Below are 18664 nucleotides of genomic sequence, written 5' to 3' on the forward strand. Positions count from 1 at the left end.
CGGCGCCGGCCGGCCGGCGCGGAGGGCCGTGCAGCAGGCGGCGGCCGGCGGCCTACGCCTCTGCTGGATCTGAGATTTTTTTTTTAGATTTTGTAATTCATTGCATGGATTTGATTTGTGATTCATCTATGATGTATTTGATTTGTGTGCAGTGAATATGTGATGTATTTGTGATAATTTTTAATCCCGGTTATTTCACCCGGGAGTAAAGAACGTGGTGCCGGTTATATAACCGGAACTACAGGGGGTTACCAACCGAGAGTAAAGCATCTTTCTCCAGCAGTGGACCTAATTAAGCCAGCCCATTATAACTTAGAGTTGTGAGCATCATCAGTTTCATGGTGGAAAAATGGCCTCGTAGTGAAAATTGAACCTCAGGCCTCGAGCGTACGTTTCTAGAACAATTTCAAGCTGGCAGATTGCATCAACATCAAGCAGAAGCAGATCGACCATCCACACGTGGGAAAGGGGAGTGCACATGGAACACGTGACGGTTTCAAATGTCCATTAGACGGCCACTGTATTTACTATCTCCATGGTACTAAAATATAAGGTACTTTTTTTTAAGTGGAAAGACTTCCTAATAAATTAATGGACTCAGCTAAATCTGGTTACCAGACTATCAATGTCTTCCAGCATGCCATCCCAAGAGAGATTGGTTTATTGAGAGCACTTACATCCTAATTAACGCGTTGTCAGAGTGTGTGGCACATAATTGCATGAACGGAGACGATACACGATTGAGAAATGAGAAAAGCTACTCATAATCTTCGGAGTTCATATATGACACCACCCATTAGCAAGAGATTAAAAAACAAGTCTAATGTAAAATACTTTGGATGGACGGGACACGTACATACTACTATTCCTCCAAAATCCTTATCTCAAACCCACAGCAGCATAAACTCCGCTCGTTTTTGACCAATCGCTACCGCCTACCATTATCTAACCTGATTAACCATCCCAATTAATATCGAGTTATCTAATCAATTCCTATACTACTACCTAGCGCTCGACGACAAGGTCTCACATGCCGCGCACGCGTCTACTCAAGCTCAACACACCAACCACTTGGCGATAATACTAGTATAATAGTTCCACGTGACGCGACTTACATCAGCAAAAGCACACGTGACACGTTACACGTACTGAGAAAATTAACCGAGTCAGTTTTCTTCCCGTGGACTCTAAAGCCGCGGTTTAATTAAGTGTAAAACGATTCTAAGCTTGGGACATCCTCTCAAATAAATTAATATGTGATATAACACTTTACAATCATATAGGTTTAAATTTAAATTCAATAAGTTATAACAAAGAAAACAAATTTAGTTTTAACTAACTAAAGTTTAATTTATTGTTTTTTCTGCAACATGTAGAGATCAAGTTTTAACTTGAGAAAGTAGTGTCATGATTTAAACAATTATATAAAAATTACATAAAATTTGATAAGGTAGACTATGATAATATAAGACAATGTATAAACATGCAAGTCTAAATTCGATCGACATGAAAAAACAAAAATAACAAATTTTATCTGCGCTGCACGGGTACTATTCACTGTCTGATTTTTATTATTTTTGTTTCTCCAGATGTAGATCAAATTTAGTCTTGTATGTTTGTGTATAGACTTATATCATTCCAATCGTTGTTACTAATATTTTTTAATATTTTATTTAATTATTTAAGTCACATGCAAATGATGGATGTCATGGTATTTAGGTGTAGAAAATCCTTATCCGTTTTAACTTACACATTTGTAGAGTAACGTACATAGAAATAAGCTATCTCATTAGCCTCTTTAAAGTTTTTCTACAACTGACTATATTTATAAATTTAAACGACATAAAAAGAACACGACCAAAAAGAGTTTAAATTTTAAAATGATTTTATAAGTGGTTAACCCACCCGGCCATCCTCTGCGGTGGGGCCCAGGGCGTGCCTTCAACGTGGCCGCGTCGCTTACCGGTCAAACTAGCCGTGCGCGCGTAACGACCGGTCGTCGTGCTGCGCGGCTGGCGCGCTTCGTGTGTGTCGTACTCGATCGTACTACGTAGTAAAGCACGGTAGCAGCGCCGTAGGTTGTATATATATAAGCGCAGAGACGCGTGGGAGCTGGCGCCACGGCATGCATGCACAGCCATGGAGAACGACGACGACGTGGAGCATCCCTTCTACTACTTCGTCCACGACGACGCGGCCGCCGGCGTCGACGACCACGAGGAGTTGCTGGCAAGCCTCGGCTTCCTCCTCCCTCCTCCTCCTCCGCCGCCGCCGCCACCGCAGCCTGATCAGGGAAGGAGCGCCTTCGCGGCGTACCAGAGTACCGCGGCGATGGCGTCGTCGTCGTCGTCGTCGGAGTCTCTGAGCCGGCGGTACCACTCCTCTGCGTCGAACGTCCACCGGAGAATGCACAGGTTCCTCAGGAGCATCTATGACGACGCCGGGGACGACGCGGGGGCAACCGCGGAAATGCAGCCGGCGGAGGGCGAGCAGCAGCAGGCGGCGCCGAGCGGCGGCAGCGCGCGGTTCCGGCACATCATGCGGGAGCGGCTGCGTCGGGAGCGCCTCAGCCAGGGCTACGCCGACCTCCAAGCCATCCTCCCAACCGGCGCATCATCATCAAAAGTACTCGTAAAATCACTCATCAGGAACTACATGAGCGTGCGTTCTTTTCAATTGTTCGATCGTCCTGCTCGGCTCATCATTTTTCGCCGCCATTTGTACCTCAGGGTGGCAAGAACACCATCGTCGCCGCGGCGGCAAACTACATCCGGGAGCTGGAGGGGAGGAAGGGGTGGCTCTGCGCGCAGAACGAGTTGCTGGAGCGGACGACGCCGAAGCCCGGCGCCGGCATGGTGGTGAAGGTGCGCGCCGAGAGTGAGCTCGGCTCGACGGTGGACGTGTTCGAGGCGGTGCTCCGGCGGCTCAAGGCCATGGACGAGCTGCAGGTGACGGCGATCCAGTCGTGGTTCGGCGCCGGCGGGATGTGGATGGACGTCGCGGTGGAGTCCAAGGTACATTACAAATGTCGCGCACAATGAGAAAACAAGTTCATGTGCTTCTGATTTGTTAATATTAATCAACATCAACTGTGTGCCATTGATTGATGGTTGAAAAGTTCAAAAAAATAACAAGTTAGTGTCGTAAAAACATATGTTTAGTATGTGCTACTTGGTGATCATGTGTAAAGAAAAAATGAACTGTGGTAGTTGACTTGAATGCATGACTTCATAGCGAGTCATGTAAACGAGTGACAGTTTTATATATGTGGACCAGATTAAACTTATAAACTCATTGATTTTGTCGCTACTGCAAAAGTCGAGTATAAAGTATAAACCCCACATTTCGTGTGGCTAGATAACTTAATGTAAAGCTGAACTTGTTTGTTTATTTACGACTAGTAGTGTCAATTGGATCAACTTGATCTCATTGCTTTCATTAAAAAAACAGTATGCAACAACAAATGACATGCATGAATTAATCAATGCACAAGATATTAAAAGTAGGAGGAATATATCAGGCGCTGAAAATTCTTCCCTGGCCAGAATAAGTTTGCCAGATGTTTCACATTCCAGCTTAATTTTAGCACATTTTAGGAGGATTGACAATACTGGCATTGATCTCCATCAACCATGCATGCATCTATTGTCTCAGTTATGCAGATGAGAATTAATTTTGTGTGGTTTAACAACAAGTACTACATCCCAAAATAATAAATTATGTATACGAATCTGAATATATAACAAAATTTGATTTATTTTAGGAGAAGGAGGATTAATTATATATTATTGTTTTTCTTGATTTTCCTTATACTACTTACTAATTAAATTTTCCATTTAATTTTCTCGTACGCAAAGATATCTTCGCGAGAGGTGGACAAAGCAATAACAAATGCCTTGAAGGAACTTCAGGAGATCGAATACTCCGAATACTCCTGCTTGCAAGATCCAATGAGAAGTGGGACGAGCTTTAGTTGTCAAGTTGAAAGTGGTGTACTACTAATGAGTTGATTACTGTTCGGTGTTCTAATTAAGTACTGCCGATGTTCTTTACAAGTAAGCAAAGTAATGAATAAATGGAAAAGGTATTTTAAACTCTTGTGGGGATGTCCTTGTTTGTTTAAATACTATCAAAATAATTATTTAGGACTCTAAAAAAATTAAGAATATTTATACCATATGAATAAACTACTTTAAAAAATCAAGTCTAAACTCAACCCACACATTGAGTCAAAAGAGAAAAAATCAGACATGAATAGTATTGGTACTATTTAGTTTGAATTTCTTTTTTTTTTCTCAAAATGTATAGATCGAATTTGATATGATTTTTGGTGGAGTGGTATAGGTGTTAGTGTACTCTACCTTACCAAATTTTATTATAATTTTCACAACCATTTATATTATTTTTAAAAAAAGGTTATATGAGGGAACATCACCTCTTGAGGCATATATTAGAATCCTCTCCCGAAATAAATGATGATGCATCTCCCGAAAGTCATTGTACATCACGCACATCCTACTTTCTTAATGTCATTTTAAATAATTATAGTAAAAAATAAAAATAATTTACAAGCATTGATTATGGTTCTTTGCTTTAGAAGCAAGTGAGGTCAACTTGATTTACACGTGGAGAGAAAAATAATAATTCATAGCAATGAATTATTCCTTCGTACGTATATGCAATAAGGCATTGTTTAGCTCAAAAAATTTTAGTCAAAAACGTCACATCAAATGTTTGGACACATGCATGGGACATTAAATATGGGAAAAAAAACTAATTGCACAGTTTGCATGTAAATTGCGAGACAAATCTTGAGCCTAATTATACCATGATTTGACAATGTGATGCTACCGTAAATATTTACTAATGACGGATTAATTAGGCTTAATAAATTCGTCTCGTAGTTTATAGGTGAAATTTGTAATTTGTTTGTTATTAGTCTACATTTAATACTTTAAATGTGTGTCCGTATACTTAAAAACTTTACACCTAAAGAACTAAACACACCATAAAGAAGCAGCCTCACATGTTTATCAAGTGGAATACGAGTAGTATGACACCATAAAACTGTAATTGTAATATTAGGTGATGACTGCGACATACCATAAAGAAGCACCCAAAGTACTAACATTTTTATACTTCAAGGCCTGCATTGACCAGTGGAGTAGTGTGAAGGATGTTCTCACATTGTGAGTAGATATAAATTTGTTTCTCCTCTTGTCAACCTGATGTGAAATCCGATGCCCGCGTTGTACAACTTCGATCGAGGTTCCAACGGTCGAACCCAGTAGCCTGCACCTGTCACAAACTCACAATCTTTAAAGAAAATCGTCGCATTTGCGTTATGTGCGTGACACGCTTCTAACCGTTCTTCGTTTTAGAGACGTGCCGCGTGTACGTACGCCCCACCTCGCTGGAAACTGCTGAGAGAGACCAGACGAGTCAAACGAGGTCGCAGCAGTAGAATTGTCAAATTAATCTTCCTTCAGCTATCGGTTGCGTCTACATCAGCAAATGATTCTCCAATCGCGAGCCGTCACGCGATCTGTACTACGGAGTATAGTGCCTTTCAGCTCGATCGCCCCCCTACTTCCAGGTAGCGCACAAAATGTCGTGGTCGCGCGCTCGGTTTCATGCTTGATCATCGTGACGCGCAGCTGGTTACCAGCAGAAGGCCCGGCAAGGCGGCAACTGCGTAGAACCCCTGCGCCCACGCCCACGCCCACGCCCACGCCCAGCTGGTGTCCCGGTCTTGCCTGCCTGCCTGTAGAAATCACGGGGGATCATCCCTCTGCATCAGCGCGCGCGAGCGACGGAATCACGGAAATGATCGATCAGCCAATAATCAACCAGGCCTCGGCACGGCCACGCGCCGTGTTCGCACCGGCCATCACACGCGCGCGGTCACGGCCGCAAAATTAAAGGAAGTCAGCGATTTGGGGCGTTTTTGCGGGGAGTACGTGCGTGCTCTCGATTAGCGGGAGGCGCGCGGCATGTCGACGCGCACGTACGTACGTACGTATACGCACGCCGGTACACGGTGGGTTCGAGCAATGGACCGACCGACACATGTCATGTACGTGCAGACGGTGCAGCGGTTGATCGCGTAAGGCCGATTGCTGCTGTGTGTTCGTTTGCCGTCCTGTTCGCAATGTGTTGTACCTTTCTTCTCTCTTCTCATCAGTTTCTTCTCATCAGTTTACTGTGCAAGGGGGTGTTTAGATGAAGGGTGTAAATCAGGCAGACCTCGGCACGAGGCCACGAGTCGACTCCGAATCGACCCCGCGGGCCCGCACGCGCTCCAACGGCGTACATGACTCGTATACGTGGCGGCGCCCCCTAGCTTCTTCCTGTCCGATGCACACGGCGCGCGGGGTCACACCCGCAGGGGAGAGTGGGGAGGGGGGAGGTCAGGGACGAGATGCCGCACGTCGACGTACGCACGCACGCACGCCAGGAGAGCAATGGACCGCTGGACGCCATGTCATATCACATATGTCACCTGACATACGTGCAGTGGTTGATCGGGAAACACAGTTGCTTGTGTGTTTTCGTCGCCGTGCTGTTCGCTACGTGTTGTACAGGAATGAACACGACTGTGTGAACTGTGAAATGAATTGCTCGTCAAATTATTATTGTTGTGTATTATCTTTTTAGATAATGGAATATAATATTTTGACATTTGCTTAAAAGAGTTAAAGCTAATTATTACAATCTAGCACTCTAAAAAAAGTGTAGTCCAAATAAAATAAACACAGCAACCATAAAAAAACCAAACCAATACAAGGAAAACACAATTATTTAAGATTGTTTGTCAATCTCCAGCATAGTTAGCAAAAAGTTACATAACCGTCGTTTCAAGCTTACGACACGCAACTTTCAGATGCTCTTCATCTGCTTCACACTTTTGTAATTGTGCCCAAAACCAAAGCCAATGTGTTGCTCTGAAAATTATCTGCTTATAAGAAATAGATGGTGATTTGTCAAAAACCATATCATTCCTACTCAACCACAGAGCTCAACATATGACAGATGCTCCTACAAGTATCAGTTTACTCATTTTCTTGTCAACCCCCATTAGCCAAGCATCAAACATATGAGATATGTTAGTAAGAAGGTTAAAACAAAATGAGAACTGAACTGCTCTTCATATAAACTTTGCATAATGACAGTCCATAAAAAGATGTTGAATAGTCTCATTTTTCATACAAACATCTTAAACTACTATTCCAATTCCGTCTTGCCAAATTGTCCTTAGTTAACACAACATCTTTAAGCAAGTACCACATAAAGATCTTAATCTTAATCTTAAGTGGCATCTTAAGCTTCCAAATACACTTATTCCTCTCGATGTAACCATTATTAATTAAAGCTAGATACATTGACCTAACAGAAAACCGACCATTCTGATGATAATTCCATCTAAAACAGTTAGAAGAATGGTTCAACTGGATATGCACATTAGAAGCACACAATTCATGCCCATATGCAAGGTTCTGCCCAACTAAGGCTCTCCTAAATGAAACATTAAGCGGAACAGCTCCCATGACATTAGCAATAGAAGAGGTTTTCCTTCGGACAATAGCATATAGAGATGAATATTTATCCTTAAAGGCCAAATTTCCTAGCCATTTATCTTCCCAAAATCTTACTTGCTCCCCATTATTCACATTTCAGGAAACCATATTTAAGAAATCACTTTTGACCTTCATGAGACCTGACCAAAAATGAGAGTCGCCTTATTTCCTATCAACTTGCATTATAGACTTATTATAAAGATACTTCCTCTTCAATAATTCTTGCCAAACACCTTCTTCATTTATTAATTTATAAACAACCACTTACTCAAAACACATTTATTTTGAATTTCCAGATTGTGAATCCCTAATCCTCCCTGGTCTTTGGGTTGGCAAATGATATCCCATCTAATGAGTTTGTACTTTTTCTTATGATCATTCCCTTGCCAAAAGAAACGTGATCTATAATAATCAAATTTTTGAAGAACACCTTTCGGTATCTTAAAAAAGAATATCGTAAACATGGCTAAACTTAAAAGAACATAATTAAAATTTCTTATTAAATAAATAAATTCATTACTTATAAAGAATAATATAATACTTTTACGTAACTATATAACTATTTAGCAACACACAATTACACAGAGAAAAAAAAGCTATTTTCTCGTCTGTCTTTTTTCCAACCAAAAGCTATTATACCTCGTTTTGATTTAGATAGTTCTTTCTAAATTTAGAATGGGCTTCATACTTGGAGTTGTTTTAGCTCTTCTTGTACAGTCATCATACGCCTAGTCTAGGTACAATCTAGGAATAAGTCCACTTAACTCTCTTAACTATTGGCCGAATCCGATTTGTATCCCTAAACCACAATACTGGATATCTCAACCCCCAAATTATCAAAACCGTTGCAATTTTACTCCTTTGTGCTGACGTGGCATTCACGTGGCACCCTAGTCATCAAATATTTTTTTAAAAAAGGTGGGGCCCACCTATCATCAAATCACCCTCTATGTACTAATCTCTCTCTCCTTCCCTCTCTGCCTATCTTCTTCTAGGCTCGATAGTAGCAGGGCGCCAGGATGACGATGGGAAGCGGCAGCGGCGGGACGACAAGTAGGGCTCTCCTCTCTCTCCCACCCTGGCCCCTTTCGCCCTAGCGTTTGTCGCGGAGTGGTTGGTCGAGCGGGGATGCAGAGCGGCGGTGGAGAATACGGTGGGGCTGCTTTTGGTGGCTCTTGCAGTTCGATCCAGCGGCGGCCCTTCCTCTCCCCACCGTCGCGGCGACGCCATGGACGAGCTCGATTGCGGTGAGCACCAACTCAACGGCACCACCAGTGTGGAGATCCACCTTGAGGATGGCCCTCGAGTATGTGCTTGTACTGCGTTGGCATCAGCTCTGAGATTGCCAGCGCTCCACCCACTGCCCTTGCACCCTGCCCAAGTGCCAATCGAGGTTGGTGGCGTGGAAGGTGGCGATGGCGGTAAGGTTGAAGCTGGCGCCGTTGAGGACGTCACAAAGGAAGTTAAAGGCGAAGAGGAGCACGAAGAGGTGGCAAACGGTGACAAAGAGAGCGTAGTGGATCCCTTCCTAGATGTTGAGGTAGGAGGTGACTACCGCTATTGAGGCCCGCAGTGTCGACACGCATAGCACCCACAGGAACGTCACTACTGTTTCTGTTGCCTCTGCCCACACCACCACTGCCACCGCTTCTTGCTCTGCTGCTTGTTGGGGAAAAGATAGAGAAGGAGAAGAGGGATGAAAAGTGGGTCCCACTTTTTATATATTTTTCCTAGTCACTTACATGTGGGCTTCACCTGTATTTTTGTGACTGGGCTGACACGTCAACATAGTGGACTAAGTCAATATGCCATGTCAGCAAAAATACACTCTAAAACTATTGAGGGAGTCAAATTGTATGGGTTTTAATAGTTTGAGGGGGGGGTGTCTAGATATCTGATATTACGGTTGGGGGACACGAATCAGATTGGAGCTATATTTGAGGGAGTCAAAATGAACTTAGATCCAATAATCTAATAGGCCCAACCGAATGGGCCGCTACAAACCCATCGAGAACAAGTGAACAATGGGCTCAAGTGCCAAGCGAACTTTCCTTATCTTTCTTGCGGCACAAGCCCATCATGAACAATATGTTCAAGTGGGCCAAACGAGCCATCCGCCATCCTCCCTTGCTTGAAGTATACTCCCTCTGTCCAATAATATTAAAACCTAGGACTGGATGGTACGTTTCATGGTACAACGAATCTAGATAGATGTGAATTTGGACAGATGCATGTTCAGATTTATTGTACTATGAAACATCTCATTCAATCTTAGGTTGTAATATTATGGGACGGAGGGAGCAGTGCTCCTCCCCATCCTCTCTTCCTTGCAGTATTAACACCCTCCCCTTCCGTTCCGTGGCTTCCAGAAGCAAAAAAAAAAGGGAATCAAACTTGTAACAGACACCGTCGCGTGAGCATCTCGTGCCATTCGCCACCCAGTCGCCAACCTCCCCTTCCCTTCCCCTCCCCTCCCCTCCCGTCTCCCATGGCTGCCTCTCCGCCATGGGCGAACCTCATCGGCGCCCTCGTGCGCGAGATCGCCACCCGCCTCCCGTGCAAGTTCGATCGCGTGCACTTCGCCGCCGTCTGCCGATCATGGCGCGAGTCCCTCGAGCAGCTCGCTCCCCTGCCCCGGTCTCCCGCTCTGCCGTTTCTCATCCTACCGCTCGCTGAGGGGCCTGCCGTCTCCTGCATCCTGAGCGACTACGCCACCCACCCAGCCGTCGTCCCGGATTGGGTGCGGTACGCTCGCTACATCGGCGCGTACGACGATGGCTGGGTCTTCCTCTCCACTGCTCCACCTCAAGGTCCCCAACACCACCTCCTCCTCGATACCTACCAATTCGATCGTCACATCAACCTCCCCGACGCGTTCATCGTGTTGGTGCTAAATATTTCCTAAGCAGGGGATCAGAGAAGAGGAGCAGAGAAGCTTGTGCTAGTTTTAACTGGTTTCTTTACTTGCTTGCTTGAGGGCTGAACAGTACACTTGCTTGTACGTTGGGCAGCACACCATCATCAGTCTATACACATGCACTGGCTTTCTATTTATAGGCTTGATAAACCGACATGTAGGAAGCTTCAGGACCTAGCTAGAGACTTGTAGTACTACTACATTGTCAAACTTCACTGGTACTAGTACTACTGTAAAATCACATCATGCATGTCTACACACTACACTGTTCTAGAAAATTTACAGAGCAAGGACTTCAACCTTGACTTTAGTTTCACGAGTAGTAGAGAGGGTTAGAGAGTAGGCTGGTATGTTCTAGAAATAAATTAACTCCAACACATCGAGCACCACACCGGAGCGCTGTTGCCGTTGTCCATCGTCGCCGCCGCCCTCTCATTCTATCCAGACGTCGACGGACGATGCGTCTTCGCCGGAATCATCAACGTCGGTCCCGTCCCACAAGGCCGGCCAATGATTGCGTTCTGGCGCATCTTCGATCCGGTGGTCCCTGGCTTGTTCAGCGGCCCACTGAACCCGCGCAGGGAATGGGATGCGGTGGACGTCGTGCACCACCATGGAGCCTTCCATTTCCTCACCCAAGGGGAGCACATCATTGTGGCCAAACCGGAGTTCCACTATTGGTGTCCGGTCCCGGCTATGCCTCAAGTCGACTGGGAGTTTCGCTGCTTCCCATCGAACAGGCGCGGCTACAACCAGCAGCACGTCAAGGCGCGCTACCTAGTGAAGTCCCGCGAAGACCTGCTCATGGTCGTGAGGTGCTCCCCTCATCCTGGACAGCCGACGTCGGCGTTCAAGGTGTTCCGGATGGTGCCAAGCCAGCGGGCTCGGTGTCGGCAGTACATTTGGCAGAGGGTGCCCTCACTGGGTGGCCGGATGCTGTTCGTCGGGCGTGGCTGCTCTAGATCCTACGAGGCGGATCACTACCCCGCCGGCATCGCGGGCGGCATCTACTTCTTCGATGATGGGTTCATCCAGGACCCGGTGATGCTGCAGCAACCGCAGTACAGCTGCAGCGACTGCGGGAAATGGACGGAATCACCTGGCCCCATGGTGGAGCGCTGCTTCCCGGCACAAGGCGCATCGAACTACTCCCCCCAAGGTTGGCGTCTCCCTTGAGAGTTGAGACGGAGAAGACGGCAAGGTTCGGAAACATTGCTCTATCAAAAGAGGAAGTTATTTTGTGATCTTAGCTAACATGTGCTTCCTCTGCATTGTGTTCGTTTCCCCCTCTTGCTGTGTGTGGTATTGTAGTGCTGAGATAATATCAATCCAAGTTACACCATTTGATACCTTTCTGTTTCCCTTTGGATGATTCGAGACTTGAAGTAGTTTATTGATCCCTGTGTTGCAACTGATATATAATGTGGGGATTGATGTGCATGACTGTGCGCTTACATTTTGTTTGATGGAAGCATACCTTTATTGATAGATCGATGGGGCCGTATGTTTGCCTTGCGTTTCGTGGATTATCTTCATGGAACTTGATGTTTGGTTATTCAATTTCTGTCGGGGCTTCCTGATAATTTCCCGAAGAAAGTTTGAACGTTGAGGTTCTGTGCTGAATGCAGCCTACGAATTGTCTGAATGTTGATTTATTTCTATTATTTTCCATGAATTTGCACTTCTTGTTTTTTTTTTCTTACCAAGTTTGGTTATGCCGCTCTAAATTTCCTATGCAGAGCTCTCAATTTTGCAGAAATTGCAGGTTATTTTCTTTCTTTGGTGACTGCAGATTCCTCTGATTCTTTATGGTTAACAGGTTACTTGCTAATATGATACTTTACTTTCTTCTATCTTGGGATTCGGTTGATGGCACCACAAATTTGTCTTAACTAGTGCAAGCCACATGCATCACTCCACACAGTCCATTTTTATTGTTCAGATGAAATAAAGAGCAGTTTGGTCTGAGAAACTTATGGCCTGAAATGTAACTGAACAGTGTCTTAGTAATTCTTGCTCTGTTCTTATCTTATAACTGAACGATGTCTTGGCATCCCTTCCTTCTTTCTTTCTTTCTTTCTTTCATTCATTATTTCAGTACTGCAACTGAGCATGGAACTTAGCGTTAATTTGTTGCACTCCTATGATGGATGGATGCTAAAATAAAATGATTTTCACAGGGTTCAGTGATCACACAATAACTTGTTTTCCCTGTCTTGCTGTCGTTCACGGCTGTTGCAGACTTGCAGTTGGTGTTGATTAAATAATAAATCGGAGGTTTTTCATTATGTGCCTTAAAAAAAATATAAATATAAAATATTACTACTCATCATAGTTATAATTTGCATTGAGGTAGGAAAAAGATTGATGCTTCCGCTACCGTCTCCCCCCACCTGCGTCCACGGCTTCACGGCAAACCTAAAAACTACCGTAGCACAAAAAGATTGAGCGTCTGAGATTTATCCACGACACTTTAAGTAAAATTTTTACTCCTAAGATTTAAGAGAGAATTCCTTATATGTCACTGAAAATTGATTTGATCCCTTATATGCCACTGAAAATTGGCTCTTCCCTTATATGTCATTAGCTTAAATTTGCGCACCCTCTCATGCCACTACCGTCAGTTGACTGTGTGTTGACCGTTAAGTCTAAAATAAAAAATACATATTTGCCCTTCTGAGTTGTTAGGCATGTCCTATACCCAGAAGGGCAAATACGTCTTTTTTTACTTTGGATTTAACGGTCAACACACAGTCAACTGATGGGAGTGGCATGAGAGGGTGCGCAAATTTAAACCAATGGCATATAAGGGAAGAGCCGATTTTCAATGGTATATAAGGGATTATCTCAAGATTTAATCAGGAGTAAATTTTTATTTTGGTATGACATAGACAAATCTCATATGTTTATTTTCCGATCCTATAGTAATTTCAGTAATTTCTATGTTTATATTATATATATGGTTTGCACCATATATTTTTCCCAGCAATACAATGGATCACATAGCTCTATTTAGTTCCCAAGGTGACAATTTGGCATATATATTCAGCTAGCTGAGCATAGCATTGCAAATCACAAAGAGAAACACACAACCGGCTAGAATAGTGTCACCGAAAGCACTAGAAACATGGTAGTACTACTAAGTTGCTAACATATAGGCAACCATTCTACCCCCCAGACAGACATTATATTATTTCTACCACTCAAGCACCATGATTCCATCAAGCTAGCTAGCGATGGTTACTACTACTACCTCCTCCGTCCCAAAATAAGTGTAACCATAGATATTCGTGTCCAGTATTTTAACCATTCGTATTTGAAAATTTTATGAAAAAAATTAAAAATATTAGTCACACATAAATACTATTCATGTATTATCATATAACAACAATAAAAATACTAATTATAATTGTTTTTCAAATAAGACGAACGATCAAACGTTGAACATGAACAGTGCTAAAACTGCACTTATTTTGGGACGGAGGGAGCACAAATTAAAGTGACTGACACGATCATTCTAGTGCTGCTCCGAAGGCGAAGGCTAACAGCTTGCAAGTCCCATCACAGGTGTTTGACGTCCGAGGCGCCGGCGAAGAAGTCATGTCGAAACGCAGGACGCAGTCGTCGCTCACCACGATGCCGACGCCCTCTCCCTGCTCCTCCCGACGTGCCTCCCGGAAGCATCTCGGCATCTCTCGCGCCGCGCCCTCCAGGCACTGCACGCAGTCCGCCGGCGCGACGCCCGCGGCGCACTGCGCCACCACGCGCCCCGCCAGCCCCGTCGTCGTGGCTGCTCCGACGTCGATCGCCTGCGTCGCCGTCGTCGCCAGCATCCGCGCCGCCACGCCGTTGCTCATGTCGAGGAACGTCGCGTACAGGTTGTCGCTGAACGGCAGGACGTCTCCGGTGACGAGCCACCGGTGGAACTCCCCCCGCTGGGCGACGTCGTCATGTTGGTGTCGGCGGCGAGGTAGCAGTAGCACCCGTCGAGCCAGGCGCCGGCGCGGCGGCTGGCGGCGCCGCAGCCTGCGACGACGTCCGCGACTGCGGCGGCGAGGCTCTCGCGGTACTGCGCCGGCGCAGAGTCGCCGAGGCAGACGCTGAGAGCGAGCGCGCGGTCGTCGCCGTCGCCGGCCTGCGTGGAGGCGAACCTCGTCGCAGCGGCCTGGGCGGGGAGGTCGGTGGGCAGCACGAGGATGTTCTCGCGGAACGCCGTGCCGTTCTGTGGGAAGTACCTGGCTCCGGTGGCCGTCGACGTCACGCCGGCGAGGAAAACGACGACGAGGAGGCAGGAAAGCTTGGTGAGCGCCATGAGCGATGGATTGCACGACACCAAGGTGTGTTCTGTGGCAATGGCGGAGGAGGGAGCTAGCTAGGTCGCCAGGGCGCTGGAGACGAATTGCATGCCGTAGCTCGAAGCTATACCGCTCTTTATGTAGGCGATCGAGTGAGCTCAAATGCCACCACACTGTGCAGCTATAACCGCGGACACGCGCACGCTCCACTACTCGAAATGGCACGGGAGGTTAGCACGCGTCATTGCAGTAGCTGCAAGTAAGCACTGTGAATGGCCAACGGGTAATTGCGGCGAAAAGCTCCGCCGAATTCGCTAATCAAGAGGGCGTCACTCCGAACTTACTCAGCCGAAAGTTGTTTCCCTAGCTAGTTCACCCGTTGCTCGAATTGGCTGGACTTCTCTCCCTTTACTCGCTTATTAAGCGCTATGCTCTTCTATTTTCGTGAGCTTACGGTCTTAAGCGTTGTCATTCCTGGCAGGTCTGTTCGGCACGAAACTCCGGTGCAATTAAGTCCTACGGACTATGGTGTGTGCTACCAGTTTAGTAACCATTTCTCATGGGTTCATGAGTTGGGTCGCTGGAGCTTGGCTGGCACAAAACACGTTGCGAGATTATTGCCATGAGGAGTAAGTCAGTAAGGCTGTGTTCTTTCCTATGATTCTCAACCCATCTTTTTCATTTTTTGCGTGCACAATTTTTAAACTGTTAAACGGTATATGTTTTACAAAAAGTTTATATAGTAAAGTTGTTTTAAAAAATCATATTAATTTATTTTTCAAGTTTTATAGACTAATACTTAATTAATTATATGTTAATCTATCATTCCGTTTTCTGTGGGTAGGGAAGGGGTTCTTAATTAACCCCTAAAAAAAACACAGCCTAAGATGGACTGACATGTAATTTGCAGTAAGTAATGTACATTTTTTTTCCTTTTCTTCCACCTCTTGCTATGTACATAAACTTCTTTTATTAATATAACACCAATCATCATGTTTGGCCATTCAAAAACCTTTTCCCATGGGTCATTAACTACTGCACCTTCACGTACCAAGCATTGCTAGCCATGGCTAGGGATGAAACGGTTGGAAAACAACATCAGCCGTTTAAATAATCATATATTTCTTGAAAACGGGAACGATAACGATGAGGCTGAAAAAAAATATCAAAAATATTGGAAACTTAAGGCTGTGTTCTTTCCTGGCTGATTGTGAGTGAGTTTGTTTCGATTTCCGCGCGCACGCTTCCTAAACTACTAAACGGTGTGAGTTAGCCGCAGGCTATTTCATAACGTATAGTTGTGAATTGTGAGATTTTCTTTTAGTTTCACAGTGTATGGTGGCGCACCGGCAGTCCGGCACATCCCCGCCTTGCCCCGATACCACGACTGGCCCTCAAAAGCCTTATCTTTTCACTTATACTTATACTTATCAGCCAAAACTTAAATTTTCTATCTTAGATTTAAAGTTAATTTTGAGGGGTTTTTTTATCGAAATTTATTTTTTAGTCTTTACTTTTAGATCGGTAAAAACACGTATATAAAAGTTTTATTCACAAATTCTTTTTTTTTTCAAATATGCCCGCGTCGCGGTCACGGTCGCGTAGTCGCGCGCGCGCGCGGCGAACGCGTGTGCGTCGTGCGGGGTGATTCTGTTCACCGCCCCATGGGCCGCACAAAGGGGTCCAATCTTTCACCCTGCAGAATGGGTTGGCGGTGGACGCTCGTAACGCTAGCGGCTAGCTGGGCATAGCATTTTGCAAACAAAACACACATGATAAGCTACTGTTATCCTAACACATAATCCCTACTACATATGACGATTTATTTCTACTACTCGATCGAGCACCATGACTCGATGAAAGCTTTATATTGGTTCAGGTCCTCGATGTGAGGTAATACCCTAATCCAGTTGTCTCGATGTGAGGTAATACCCTAATCCAGTTGTCTCGATGTGAGGTAATACCCAAATCCAGTTGTCTCGATGATCCAACTGTCTTGATGTGAGGTAATACCCAAATCCAGTTGTCTCGATGATCCAACTGTCTTGATGTGAGGTAATACCCTAATCCAGTTGTATGTGTATCGGATCTATGTCCGGTATGGAGTGGAGATGATGTATGCCTAGGTTGTGGAGATAATCCGACCTCCCCCTCTCGGGACCCCTGCCCCCTCTTATATAGGATGAGGGGGGTTACAAGTAAAGTATCTAGTTGATTGTAACTAGATCTCCCTATTCTATCTATAAAGATATGTATGATCCCCCAGATTTATATCTTATTCTGGAAATTTCTCTTTCTTTATTTACAAGTATGCCGCATGTGCCTACGGCTCTTTGCCCACCCTATGTCGTACGGCCCAAAGGCCTCTCCTTGGGTACCCGGTGTGTACCGTGTATCCCACAGTTATATTACTACAAATTGTCTTCAATTCACTCGATTCGAACGTGATTACTATTACTACGGGGGTGTATAAATCCAGGGGTGTAAAGTTTTGGCATGTCACATCGGAAATTATATAGGGTATCGTATGGGGTGTTCGGGCACTAATAAAAAACTAATTACAAAATCTGTTAGTAAACCGCGAGACGAATTTATTAAACCTAATTAATCTGTCATTAGCAAATATTTACTGTAACACCACATTGTCCAATCATAAAGCAATTAGGTTTAAAAAGATTCGTCTAGCAAATTAGTCGCAATCTATTCAATTAGTTATTTTTTAACCTATATTTAATACTCCATGTGACAGGGTGTTCAAACATTATAGGGTGTAAAGTTTTGTGATGGGATAATTGCTAGCGCTGCTGCTCCAACGGCACCGAGGACAAACGGACGGAGAGCTCCACCAAGGCTTGCCGCCGGAGATAGGCCAGGTGCATGGTGAACTGGAGCACGCAGTCGTCGCTCAGCACGACGGCGACGCTCTCTCCCAGCCCTCGTGTGTTCCAGCAGCATCTCGGCATCGCTCGCGCCGAGTCCTGCAGGCACTGCACGCAGTCCGCCGGCGCGCGGCCCGCCGCGCACTGCGCCAGCACGCGACCCGCCAGCCCCGTGTTGGCGCCGTCGTCGAACTCCTGCGTCGCCGCTAGCAGCACAATGAGTAGCTACTGCCTGGTGTTCCGGTCTTGCCTGCCTGTAGAAATAATGGCATATGAGCGACAGCATCAGCGCGAGCACGAGCGACGGAAATCAGCCAGAGCCAGGCCTCGGCACGGCGGCAAGCTGTGTCAGCACGTAGTCGTAGGGATACGACTGGCGCTCGCGGCCCCGACTCCATCGCCGCGCGCCCTTCCTACCCGGCTAGCTCCCTGCTCGTCCCACGGGCGTACTTGCCTGCCTGCCTGGTGCCGGTACCCCCTAGCCTCCTGTCCGGCGCACCGCGCACGCGCGACGGCCGCAACAGGGGAGTCAGGGTCTCAGGGATTCGGCGAGTTTTGCTGTGAGTGCTCTCAAATATTAGCGAGATGCCATGCCACACGTCGACGTACGTACGCACGCCGGTAGAGCAATGGGCCGATGGACGCCATGTCACCTAACGTACGTGCAGTGGTTTGGTCTGGAAAAGCCGTTGCTTGCGTGTTTTTGTCGCCGTGCTGTTCGCGAGGTGGGACGAGTTGTATATATGTAAACGAACACGATTACGCGAGACCGAGAAATATATTGTTCATCAAATTATTCTCGTGGATTATCTAGTTTATTGTTGTGATGAACTCATCATTAACTTTTTAATATACATTTGATCATTTGTTTTTATTTAAAATTTGTGGAGAACTACTAATTGTGTAGAGCGCAATCATAAAAGAATACAAATCATTGTACTTAAAGAATATTTAACGATAAATCAGATAAAAAATAATTATTAACTATATAAAAGT

General features: G+C 45.4%; 2 protein-coding genes across 2 annotated transcripts; both read left to right on the forward strand.

Annotated features, from left to right (window-relative positions):
* Nucleotides 1–2114: 2114 nt before the first annotated feature.
* On the forward strand, nucleotides 2115–4098 carry LOC9269465 (transcription factor BHLH148-like). The gene is made up of 3 exons (XM_015779571.3): nucleotides 2115–2625; nucleotides 2730–3014; nucleotides 3858–4098. Exons 1-3 carry the CDS (start codon nucleotides 2140–2142, stop codon nucleotides 4008–4010), a joined length of 924 nt encoding a protein of 307 aa, XP_015635057.1. The 5' UTR covers nucleotides 2115–2139; the 3' UTR covers nucleotides 4011–4098.
* Nucleotides 4099–10065: 5967 nt separating this feature from the next.
* On the forward strand, nucleotides 10066–11887 carry LOC112938323 (uncharacterized). Its single transcript, XM_026024429.2, has 2 exons — nucleotides 10066–10387; nucleotides 10940–11887. Exons 1-2 carry the CDS (start codon nucleotides 10066–10068, stop codon nucleotides 11668–11670), a joined length of 1053 nt encoding a protein of 350 aa, XP_025880214.2. The 3' UTR covers nucleotides 11671–11887.
* The last annotated feature ends 6777 nt before the right edge of the window (nucleotides 11888–18664 follow it).

This window comes from Oryza sativa, chromosome 1 (assembly GCF_034140825.1).
Source record: "Oryza sativa Japonica Group chromosome 1, ASM3414082v1".
In the NCBI taxonomy this organism is placed as follows: domain Eukaryota; kingdom Viridiplantae; phylum Streptophyta; class Magnoliopsida; order Poales; family Poaceae; genus Oryza; species Oryza sativa.

Bases quoted from the DNA above. Each gene is read 5' to 3' on its own strand.
- LOC9269465 (XM_015779571.3), top strand. From the start codon at position 2,140: ATGGAGAACGACGACGACGTGGAGCATCCCTTCTACTACTTCGTCCAC. The intron at 2,626-2,729 runs GTACTCGTAAAA...TTTGTACCTCAG, and splicing joins CCGGCGCATCATCATCAAAA to GGTGGCAAGAACACCATCGT. The intron at 3,015-3,857 runs GTACATTACAAA...TCGTACGCAAAG, and splicing joins ACGTCGCGGTGGAGTCCAAG to ATATCTTCGCGAGAGGTGGA.
- LOC112938323 (XM_026024429.2), top strand. From the start codon at position 10,066: ATGGCTGCCTCTCCGCCATGGGCGAACCTCATCGGCGCCCTCGTGCGC. The intron at 10,388-10,939 runs GTCCCCAACACC...CATTCTATCCAG, and splicing joins CTCCACTGCTCCACCTCAAG to ACGTCGACGGACGATGCGTC.